The sequence below is a fragment of the Phocoena sinus genome, chromosome 4 (assembly GCF_008692025.1).
Source record: "Phocoena sinus isolate mPhoSin1 chromosome 4, mPhoSin1.pri, whole genome shotgun sequence".
NCBI classification, from domain to species: Eukaryota; Metazoa; Chordata; class Mammalia; order Artiodactyla; family Phocoenidae; genus Phocoena; species Phocoena sinus.
Genome location: NC_045766.1, coordinates 77,498,536 through 77,510,775, shown reverse-complemented (window position 1 = coordinate 77,510,775; position 12,240 = coordinate 77,498,536). Strand labels below are relative to the sequence as shown.

The 12,240-nt window shown below is 36.8% G+C and overlaps 1 protein-coding gene and 1 pseudogene across 1 annotated transcript in view; both read right to left on the bottom strand.

Moving 5' to 3' along the window:
• The window catches only part of POLQ (DNA polymerase theta), a 115,220-nt gene that overhangs the window by 38,961 nt on the left and 64,019 nt on the right, over window positions 1–12,240 (bottom strand). The window contains exons 16-19 of the mRNA XM_032631419.1: window positions 8,057–11,163; window positions 5,563–5,706; window positions 4,355–4,551; window positions 1,363–1,603 (exon numbers count right to left, since the gene is read on the bottom strand). Of these exons, the coding sequence (XP_032487310.1) occupies window positions 1,363–1,603; window positions 4,355–4,551; window positions 5,563–5,706; window positions 8,057–11,163 (3,689 nt within the window). The remainder of the gene's footprint in view (window positions 1–1,362; window positions 1,604–4,354; window positions 4,552–5,562; window positions 5,707–8,056; window positions 11,164–12,240) is intronic.
• LOC116753116 lies at window positions 7,142–7,635 on the bottom strand (annotated as a pseudogene).

The following is a 12,240-nucleotide window of genomic DNA, read 5'->3' as shown; positions in this document are numbered from 1 at the left end:
AAGTCAGTCTTCTTTTTTTTAATAGGTGAAAAACTGTCTTTAAATAGTGGAACCATCCCCTCCCAATCAGACTGAAAACTTACAAATCTGATAATGGGTAACAAATATCTAAAAAGTTACAGACTAATTCATATCACCATCGTCAAATGTCAGTGTCTAGAAACTATACAGACTACCCAGGATGCCTATCCTAGGGGCAGACTAGTCAGACTAAGAGGGAATGAGCTATGTTCATTCAGCATTATTGTAAAGTAGCCTGAGGTATGTGCGCTGCATACTCCCACTCCTTGGCCTGCCTAGATTGGCTTAAAGAAGCTGTCTGAAATACTACAATGCCTGTTGAAGAGCTAATAATTAACATCACTTAAGGAAGTCTCCTGTGAGCAAATAAGTCAGTCTGGTCTTCTGTATATTCTACCCCAATGATGTTGGGGAGAACTTTATTACCAGCACACAGGGTTTGTGCTAGCAGTAATAATAATCATCAAGGAATACAATAATGAGCGCCTGCTCTGTGGCAAACACTGCACTAAGTTCTCTGTCTCATTTAATACTTACAAAATAAGAACCAGACTTAGAGAGTTAACATAGCTTGCCCAAGGTCCCTCACAAATAAATAATACAGATTCAAGCCCTGGTCTCTGTGAATTCATCAGTCTGCTGTTTCTAGTATTTATTAATCAGCCAGTAAATCCACAGTTTATATCTCCTCACAATGAAGCCAACTTTGTTCCACTTCCTCATTTTCACCATAAACATATATTATGCTCTCCGAAGTCAAGGTACTCAATCTGGGCCAGCAGCCTGCACAATAAATCCACGCTATTTGTCACAAGGGAAAAAAAAGATTCACATAAACACCCTTGGCTGAAAAAAATAACTGTTAATAGCTCTAAAAAGAAAACAGTTCATTTTTTTAAATCCATAAAAGATATATTCTAAGTGTGAACAAAAACCATTTGATAACATTCAAATATAATATTAGGAATAAATGAGGAAGATGCCACTAATTCACCTCATTACAGTAGAGCCAAAGGTCAGCAAACTATGGCCAAACTAGGGCCAGATGCCCGTTTTTGTAAATAAAGATTTACTGGAACACTCATTTTCACATTGTCTATAGCTGCTTTCGTGCTGTGATGGCAGAGTTAAATATTTGTGATTGAGACCGTCTAGGTTGCAAAACCAAAAATATTCACCACTGGCCTTTTACAGAAGAAAATTTGTTGATTCCTGCACTAGACAATCAAAAGAAAGGGTCTGCATAAGAAGTATAATTTATCCACCTGTGATAGAGTGGCTAAATACATAACTATCCCCAGTCTCATAACATCGTAAAAATGCCAGGAACTGTGTTTTTACCTTGAAGGTTTTCCTTCTTCAACAAAGAATTAAGTTGACTCATAGAGCTGAAGATGAGAATGGACTCTACAGATGCTCTGTATCGCCCAGAATGCTCAGTGGTGACATTCAGCCCTAGGCTTTGAGTTCCTTGGCCAGTCTCTATCTCTTCCAGGAGTGGAAGCTCATGAGGAAGAAAACGGGAAACTATGCCATGAAGAGTCGGCTCCTTGGAATCTGGATCTAGTAACCAGCATGCCACCTGAATGAGATAACAATCAGAATATTTTCTTGATTTTTCAAAGATATTTCTGTACCCTTAAATTAAAAGGGGAAAAAAGAAAGCTCATTTCTAATCTCACTCGTTTTCACTTAATACTTATTCAATGGTCTTCCCAGGAGAGGAGAAGGAAAGGATAATTGTACCAGGATAAGGAAAGGATAATTGGTATAAAAAATAACTCATCTTTTACCAATAAGAGCGGTGGCCTTCAAAGAAGGAAAATTTATACTTTTCCACTACTGCAATGCTCCTGCTGACCTACTTCAGAAGTAGGCTTGAAAACCAAATGCCTTTCAGCTAACAAAAGTCATGTTTCTGAAAATGCAGCTGGATTCTTCTCCACTAAGGCTAATTTTGGCTTTCCTACTACTATAATAAAGATGGGCCTATATAGTTTTAGGTTTATTTAATTAAAAAAAATTTTTTTATTGCGGTAAGTCACATAATATAAAACATACTATTTTAAGCATATTTAATTGTACAGTTGAGTGGCTTATTCAATATTGGAAGAAGTGAGACATAAATATTTCACCATTACAAGTTCATATCCAGTGTTTTAGAATGCCTACAGAATTTCTCTCAAGGATGAGGCCCTGTCACCATGACCACCCAACTAGTGATTTGACTGCTATTGTTAGCTTCCCTATGAGACTAGAAGACCTGTATTTTCTAATACTTGATTCTAGCAGAGCGAAATTGGATTTAGAATAAGGAAATCTAAGCCTTGTTCATAATTTCAATAATTACTAAATGACTTGGTTACTTCTTTTATAGGTCTAGAATGTAGTTTTACAGGGTGGGGAGGGGCGATATTGTAAATTATAATAAGAAATATAAATTGGGTCTTCCCAACAGAGATAAAGGTGTCTTTAATTATGCTAATGCAGTGACTTGGAGTGCCCCTAGGTCACCTAGGAATGGCGGCTGGTTGCCACCAGTAATCAACCCTGTGATAGGAGGGCTGGAACTTTCAGTTCCACCCCCTCAAACTCCTGCGAAGGGGAAGGGGCCAGAGGATAACTGATCACCAATGGCCAATGGTTTGATCAATTATGCCTATGTAATGAAGCCTCCATAATAACCCAAAAGGACAGGGTTCAGAGAGCTTCTGGGTTGGTAACCACATGAAGATGCAGGGAGACTGGCAAGCCTAAAAAGAACAGAAGCTCCACGCCTCTTCTTACAAACTTCACCCTATATATCTCTTCGTCTGGCTGTTGACTTGTATCCTTTAATATCCTTTGTAATAAGCCAGTAATTTAGTGAGTAAACTGGTTTCCTGAGTTCTGTTAGCCGCTCTAGTAAATTAATCAAACTCAAGGAGGGGGCTGTGGGAATCTGATTTATTTATAGCTGGTTGACCAGAAGCACAGGTAACGAGCTGGGCTTGCAAGTGGTGTTTGAAGTTGGGGGCTTGTGGGACTGAGCCCTTAACTTATGGGATTTGATGCTCATTCCAGGTAGATAGTAACAGAATTGAGCTGAATTGTAGGACACCCAACTGGTACCCAGAGAACTGTTGGAGATACAGCGAAACCCCCTCCCCCCCCACCATTAGAAATTGGTGATCAGAACCCTTTTAGGGGTGTTGAATAAGAGAGTCTGATGTAAAAGTTGGCAAACGTCTCTTATAAAAGTGAAATTTTATAAATTAATAGCTTCTCTTCTTACACCAAAAATGTTATGATTAAGAAAACCAAGTATGGAATATTTCAAATAGTTTATGCCAAAGGTGCTATATAAATCTGGGATACTACTACAGCTTTAATAAGCTCATATTACCCATATTCTCATTTTGGGCTCTGGAACATCAAAATTAGGTAATAACCTTTTATATCCAGTAAAGGTCAGTTTAGAAACTATATGAAATTTATCACATATAAACCAAGGCTGGTTTGAAGTATAGGAAAGAATAGTATCATTAGCTTACCTGATACTGCCTTCAAAAATCTTTGCCAAAAAAGCTAAAGAAACTAAAATATTATCCTATTATCATTGATCATATTGATAATAACAACCAATTAGTATCATATCTCAACTCAAAATTAATATTCCACACACCTCATGTATCCAGTCTCAACAGAAGGGAAAAAACGATATCCCTTTTCAGGGCTATGATCCTGTAAATAAATGTCTTCTGAAAGTGCATTATACTGTTAAGTGTATATTACAACAACATAAGTTACTCTTTCCTTAATAACTCAGAGTCATCATTATGAACAGTGTATCATAGTTTGCTATTATATGGAAAAGTTCTCAGGGGCTAGTAAGGTCATTTGTCCCTATACTAACGGCCTCTAACTACTATGCTTTGTGATCTCTTATATCTGTATGCTTTTGCTATTTTCTGCCTCTATCCTCATGGACATTTGAAACACCCGGCTATCATATATCTAAATCTGACAGTTCTCCTTTCATTTCTAATTTACTATGAGACAGAAAATTTAGAACTTATGACCAAAATGAAAATTGTTTAAGTCTCTGAAGAAAGATGTGAACTTTAGTGCTTGGAATGTGTGACATCTCTGGTTTTATCTACACAGAGGCATTTGGTGCATAATAATCTGTTCTGGGTGGATGAAGTTATTGGACAAAGAAGTGACTACTCTAAAATACTTAAGCTGTATTGTTGAAGCTAAATAAATACCAAGTCATTTAAGAATTAACCCTAAACATTAAAATTAAATATTTTTTGAAGTATGTAAAATTCTTTTAGATAAGACAGGGAACCTTAGGATCTTCATAACTTTGTTCCAGGGAGATGCCACAAGACAGAAGAAGAATTTTATAGCTCTGGATGAAGTCATAGATGATAACAGAACGTTCTTTATCAGATTCCTTTTGAAAGCAAGACTGAAGGTGCCGCATTCTGTCTTTCACAGTCAGGCTTGGATCCAGAGAAGGTGGGGCCAAACTGGCACTAATTTCTTAAAAAAAAGAAAAAAAAAAAAAAGTCTTAAGGCAAAAAGTACACGCATTCATTTGAAACAGCAATCTTTAGTGCCAAGACTGAAAAAGACTCAAAAGCCTCAGTTTAGTTCAGCAAGACGTTATCCAGGTCATGTTGGCTATATAGATGAAGTGCTCTGTAATCTAAAAATTAAGGATTGGGCTAGGTGATTTATAATGCTCTATTTAATCAGGTGGGAGAAAATTCTAAACATTAAGATTCCTAAAAATAAATTTACACTTCTCGGAATGTGGAATTAAAAAAAGAAAAGTTATTTTGAAATGAATTTTAAAGGAACTCATTTCAGAGAGAATTTTAGTATGAATGTATAAAATTACATCTAAAATAAAAGAAGTTCAAGTAATTACTTATCCTAAGATGTTCTCCTATGAAACAACTGAAAATATTTCATGCTTACTCAGAACAGACATTATATGGCATCTTTTAAAATGTTTCCTTATTAATTTTGCTTCTGTCTAAAACCAAACAATCAACTAGGTATCCAACAACCATAATCAGATCACAATTTATACCTAGGTCCTATCCTTTTAATGCCAAGACTTCTCCAAAGGCTGTGTGATTCAACTACTGTAGATGTCTAGCTCATCACTGCCTCTAAATGAGTTCCAGATACAGTCGATAGGAGGATAAAAGCCTGGAAAGAAACTGCCATGATCCAGTCTTCAGAAGCAAATCCTCAAGGTGGCCAGTGAGTCCTTAAGGATCCACTACCCCGAAGAAGAAAACACAGTATTAACAGCCACATGTGACAAGCAGAAGACAGTAAGGGGGGTGGCTTCTCAAAACGTCATTCTAGTTAATATATGAAATAATGTATACAATAGCTACTATTTTTAAAGGTTTTTTTTAATCCTAAAAAATAAATTCTAGGTAAATATCAGGAAACTATTCTCAACAAACAAGTCACTATCCTCATAGAGGTTACATTAAAATTATATGGTAACTTAACCAAATAGTGATTACTTACCAGAATGCTTTTGTTCCTTCTGCAATGAAAAATAGTAAGCATCTCTTCCACCCCAGCATACTGCCAGTCCAACCACCAAGGTGCCATCACAACCTTTAACAGGAATTCCATCAACTCCAATAGGGCTTTCCTGAGAGGAACTAACTACGTAAAACCAAAGTGAAATAGTTAAAAATCTCTGAAAATGAAACCACTAAATTGAATACTAAAAAAAATGATATAATAAAAAATTATTTGATAAGCAAATTTTTCAGATCCCTACAATATGCATTATGTGGATAGTCATTTTTAGGTGTAAGATCTTCCTAGGCTTCCCATCATTTAAGATAACTGTCACTATGAAAAATCTACCAAAGATTTCTTAAAAGAGATCTGTAATAACGACTAAGATAGTTTAAAATTAACTTTTTAAAGTTTTCCAAAAGCTGCATTTTGAATTTCTATAACTCAAAAATAAAGACCACTTGCATACTACAAAAATTTTGTAGCAAATTTAGCAATTCTTAACACGTAGAAACTCCAGAAAAATCAAGAGTTTTACTTCTTAGTGAAGAATTAGGTATGATTTTGTATTTGAGTCAATATTTTTCCTAAAATAATACACCTTTCAATTGCACAGACATAGGTCAAAAACTAATCCATCTTATTTACAATTATATCCCCAATACCTGGAAAATAACTGTCACATATTTGTTAAATTTAAGTGAATGTTTTTATCCCTCTAACCTCTAGCACAGAAAATGTACTCAATTTTATGTTTGTTGAATGAAAAATGGAAAGAGCTAGTCAACAATGAAAGTGCATAAAACTTGTCATTAACACATATGCTTCCTGAATTGAAGATCAAACAAATACTCAGAACTTTATGAACAAACTCATTCATAAATATAGAGATTTAAGAAATTTGATCAAATCTTTGATTTCCACAACAGGTTGTCAAGCTGACTACAACTATCCCCCATAATACTGAATCATTACTTCCATGAAATAAGACAGGAATACGTGGCATTATTTAACCAAAGTTTCAATTCTCTGAAAACCTGAAAGAGTTCTATGAGGCTTTCATGACTATCAGTAGAGGTACAAGTTCTACTTGAGAAGAGTAGAAGTGGGGATTACCAGTGGGGAGAGGAGGGGGGAGGGGAAAGATATCAGTAGGGGATTAAGAGGTACAACCTACTATGTATAAATCAGCTACAAGAATATATTGTACAGCAAAGGGAAATATAGCCATTATTTTACAGTAACATTACATGGAGTATAATCTATAAAAATACTGAATCACTATGTTGTATACCTGAAACTAATTTAATATTGTAAATCAGCTATACTTAATTAATTAATTAAATTCAAACCATGTCACACCATTAAGGTACCATAACAAAAGTCTGATCCATTTTCAAAATATACATCTTAAATTTTACAAAATTATATTCTAACTAATATACATTAATATATGCATATGATTATATATATATAGATATTAGATGTATATATATATATGATTTCTTTCTTAGAGAAATGCTGTGTTTAATGGTAAGCTTGGCACACTCTAACACCAGGCACGACCAGGAGCTAAAGCAGCAGGGATGTACAGGAAACCTCCAGAGACTCACAAAGTAAAGAGGATGAGGAAGATAACCAAAGAGAAGGGCCCTATGGCCTCAGACAAGGCAGAGCCCAGAATGGCATAGAAGAGGTATTGTTTGTATGTATGTATGCCTGGCACTCAAGCATCGATCTGTCAAACACTGTTCTAATGCTGGCCTCTGAACCAGCCATACCAACTCTGGTGTCCCCACCAGCAATAAGCTTGGCTGCTGGGTCAGTGTCCTGGGAGACAACACTGGTATGGAACTCCTGTGGGAAGCTGCTATAGAAAGGCTGTTTAGATGGGATTTCTGGCCTGCTTGGAAGGAGGCAGACACAGGCCTGATTAGACCCCAGGCACAACAATGGATCAGAGCCAGAGGAACGAACAGTGTCCTAGTGGTGTGTACATTTTCAGTCTACCAGCTTGAGCTCTTGGCCTCACTGCTCAGCTCTCCTCCCATGTGTCCAGAGGTCTCCCATCTCTTATACCAGAGGGTAACTATTTTTAATCTAGTTGTGCTGAACAATAAGGCTGTTCCACATGTAAACCCACATAGGAGAAACTTATTAAACTTTTTTTTTTTTTTTTTGCGGTATGCTGGCCTCTCACTGTTGTGGCCTCTCCAGTTGCGGAGCACAGGCTCCGGACGTGCAGGCTCAGAGGCCATGGCTCATGGGCCTAGCCGCTCCGCGGCATGTGGGATCTTCCCGGACCGGGGCACGAACCCATGTCCCCTGCATCGGCAGGCGGACTCTCAACCACTGCGCCACCAGGGAAGCCTGAAACTTATTAAACTTTGAACACACTTATTACATTTAATATCCAATACTGAAAAGTCTCAGTCCCATCTCAGTCCACTATTTTACATAAAAATGTAAAAGATTAAAAAAAAAATCTTACCTTGCTTAAACCTACCACCAATAGTAGCACTTTTAGAAGATGTCAAATTACTGATCTTTTCACAAGCCAATGAGATGGAAAATCGAGTTTTGTTTTGCCACTCCTTCATGAATGTTTGAAAGAGAGTTTGGTCACTCACTACGTCAATTATGGCCAAACTTTCTGAACTGCATGAGGCTAGAGTTAACTGCAATCCATCCTGTGATAACTGCGGTGAAAAACTTGTGTCTCTAATAGGACTGTCATCTTTGAAACCATTTCTAGTCTCTGGATTTAAATCGCAGTTTTTATTATCTGAAGGTGAGCCAAATGAATAAGTTTCATCAAGTTGTAAACCACCACTAATTTTCCTAAGTTTTACAGATGTTCCAAGAAAACCTGGAAATGACAACTTAGAAGCAGATGGTACAGGAGGAATGAGTCCATTATCATCAACTATACAGTTTTCTTTACAAGGCAAGAGAGAGGAGGTTTCACCATGAATGACATTGTTCTCTAGTGTGTCAATATTGCCTTTTACCACAATATTAGGGGAAAATGGAATTCCTTGCACTTGATTTGTCTCCAAATTTGAAATCACTTCTTGTTTGTCATTTATCTCTGTGTTTTTTCCTTTCAAACTGAGCAAGTCTGTAATGGTTAATTTTAGCTTTTCATTTTCTAGAGGACTGGACACATTATCTAAAATCCTTTGTAGTCCTGGACTTAAATCAAATGATGCCCCTGACCATATGAATGAACTATCTTGCCTTGTCCCAGTAAATATGGATTTTTGAGACCTTTTATCTTTATCTCCTCCAATTACTTCTCTTTGGGAATAATCATTACCCACAATCACTGGATCACTCAGTTCTAATACTCTAAGAGATCCTGCAGTATTATGTTTCTCTTGGACAGGAAATATGTCTACATTATCCAAAGCTTCAACCATCTGAGCAGAATCCATTTCTGAAAATACAGTAGACTCATCACTGAAACAAGACAATGGCTGCTGATTATGTTGATTCTCATTCACATCTGATTTTTTAACTGGGCCCTCTGGTTGTAGACACAGAGAATCAGCAAAATGGATTGAAGTTATTTCAGAAGGAAGGCATTCTTTTGCTTGTACATCAGGTGGTTGTTCTTCTACCAGGTACTCTTCACTGAAACTGTCAAACAGTAAACTACCACTCAAATTCAAACTTGCTTCAGGAACTGGCAGACATTCTACTTCTATATCAGTACGAGTTCTCATTTTAGGAACCAGAGGTATAACTGGTTTCATAGCTTCTTGTGTTTGATAACCTTGAAGAAAACTATTTAATTGGGAGTCAGTAACAGAAAGTTCGTTGCCTTTAAAACATGGGTCATTTTCCCCTATTAATATTGGAGAATAAAAAATTGGGCTTTCTGGAGTCAGGTTATCAACCCCATGTGAATCAGTGCTTTGTTTCATAGCATCTACAGTCTTATGTTTCAAATGATTTGTCATTCCTGGTGAATGTTGTTCACCTGGAAAAGTAAAGTGAATCTCTTTCTGAAAGGAGCTCACTGAGCTCTGTTTGTCTAGGCTCTTCTGCATCATTCCTGTTGCCAGGCTGGTATCCTTTGCTCCTTCTTGCTTGGCATTTTCAGTTGCTATCTGTTGAATTATTTTCTCTGACTGAGTATCCAGGTAGAAACTATCTTCAAAATCACAGAGATCTAAACCTAAGTCAGAAACATGATTATTTTTAGTTCTGTCTGCTGCATAAGCATCTGTTTTTACTCGTACTCTAAGGGTATTTAGAATATTCTCACGCTGGCCTCCTGATTTACCAAATGCTCCACTTAGTAGATGTACTCCACTGGATATCTCAGTGCTGCTTATGTTATCTCCTGATACCTGAAGATTACTTGATTTATTTTCCTCAGCATTAAACTTTGTACTTTCACATTTCAAAATAACATTTGAGTCCCTATTCATATAACTGCTGTCTTTCTCACAGGGCATTTGTCTTGCTATTGGTTTTTTCAGTTTGGTGTAAGTATTTGTCTGTTTATCAAACTGCTTTTCCAGGCACTGGTTAATTGGATGGGTGTCGTGGTGTTTCACATTAACATGCTGGTTTTTTGAATCATTTTGTATCAGCACTTCATTTGTTTTTTCTGATTCAACAGCTAATCCTCTTCCATTTTCACTAACCACACTGGTGGCTTGATGAGTCACATTTTTATTCTGGGATCCTGTGATAAAATATTCCACAAGAATATCATTAGATACTTTATTGTTCCTTGAACAACTTTGTTCTGTTAGTGATGGGAATGATACTTTGCTATATCTTCCCTCAGCACAGAAAGATATGTTTTTAGCAAATGGCTCTGGACTTCTAAATTCCATATTCTTCTCATCTGAAGTAAATGACTCTTCACAATGAACAGGATTAGACAGAGTCTGTTCTTGTAAATTGATTCTACACATCCTAGTGTCTTTCACAGGGCTACTGTCTCTAGATCGTTTTAGATGCTTACTATGATTCCAAGATTGAGAGGTTGTACTCATCTCTTCTGAACTGAAAGTCAAAGCTTCTTTTTTTGTGTTCTCAGATGAGAGAGTCTGAACAACTTTCGTAGTGCTTGCTTTCCCCTCATTCAGAGAGGTCCCTAGCTTTTCTTTATGTATACTCAAAGAAGCCTGTCTTTTTGCTCTGGAAATGGAATGCACCTGACGTTCTTGATGCCCATCCTGAAATTTATAATAAAAGGAATCTGTATGCTCTCTACTTTTATCTAAATCTTGCACTGTATTTGGTAAATGAGTAACAGAAGAATCATTAAATATTGTGTTACTTTTTTTCTTTGATGTTAATCTTTTATAAGAACTCTTAGTTTGGGGTATAAATTTGTGTTCTTTTACTTCTGATTCACTGCAGGTCAATGAGTGTGTATCAGAATTTAAAAGGGAATATGGACTCCACTGCACTCCCATTTCAACTAAGTCCTGCTGCAGAATCATTCTGGCTTCTTCTACTATAAGAGTTGCCGCTTCCCTTTCAGTTAAATCTTTTCTGCCAGTCACCCAAATAGTTCGCATATTCCGACGCTCTTCAACTGCTTCCTCTTCCTCATCCACTGCCTTTCGGGTACTATACAAGAGGTAGGAAAAGAAAGAAATTAATGCATTGATTCATTCATTAATACAAGTATTTATTAAGCATTAATCTGAGCTTTTCTAGGAACTGAAGAAATAGCACTGAACAAGAGGGAAATGTATCTACTCTCATAGCGCTTACATTATAGTTGGGGAAATCAGAAAGTAAACAAATGTTAAAATGCATTCTGTGTCAACTGGTGATAGGTAAGAGCTGTGTAAAAAATTGAAGCACAATTGTGACCACCTAGAGGGGTGGGAAAGGGAGGATGGGAGGGAGATGCAAGAGGGAGGAGATATAGGGATATATGTATAGCTGATTCACTTTGTTATAAAGCAGAAACTAACACACCATTGTAAAGCAATTATACTCCAATAAAGATGTTTAAAAAAAAAAAATGAAGCACCAGAAAGGGATAGGTGGTTCTGCAGTTTTTAAATCATTAGGGAAGGCCTCACTAAGACAGAGTCTTTAAATGGAAACCTGGAGTTTATTGACAGAATTTGAAAGACAGTTCAGAGTAACTACAAGAGATTCAAAATGAAGAGAGAAAGTTCAGAATTGAGAGACCCAGAGAAGGAGAACCCCATATTTTTCATACAAATTCTGCCCAAATATCTGGCTGACCTCAAAACTATGCAAGTGTGGAGAGACTCCAAGCAGCTAGGTGAAAGTCTAAACAACTGAACAGAGATTTGAGCTATTGCCTACAACAGGAAAAGTTTGAGCTTAGCCAAGCTGACTGACAAAATATCAGTGCTCTTCATAGTAAAATAATAGATTCTACACCCTAAAAGGTCAAACATACGTAACTGAAGTACCATGAAGAGAAGATAAACAGGATGAGGCATAAAAATTATGGAAGCTGGGAAACTTCTGTTTCCAACCAAGATAAAATAACAGGGACCAATTTAGCCTCTCACCCAAAACAACTAAAAACTGAGGCTAGGTCATAAAAGACATTGCAGTTTCCATTTTGCTGTCTTTTGGGTCACTCACTCTGGGGGAAGCCAACCATCATGGCAAAAGGGTCTCAAGCAGCTCTATGGAGAAGTTCATGTAGAGAAATGA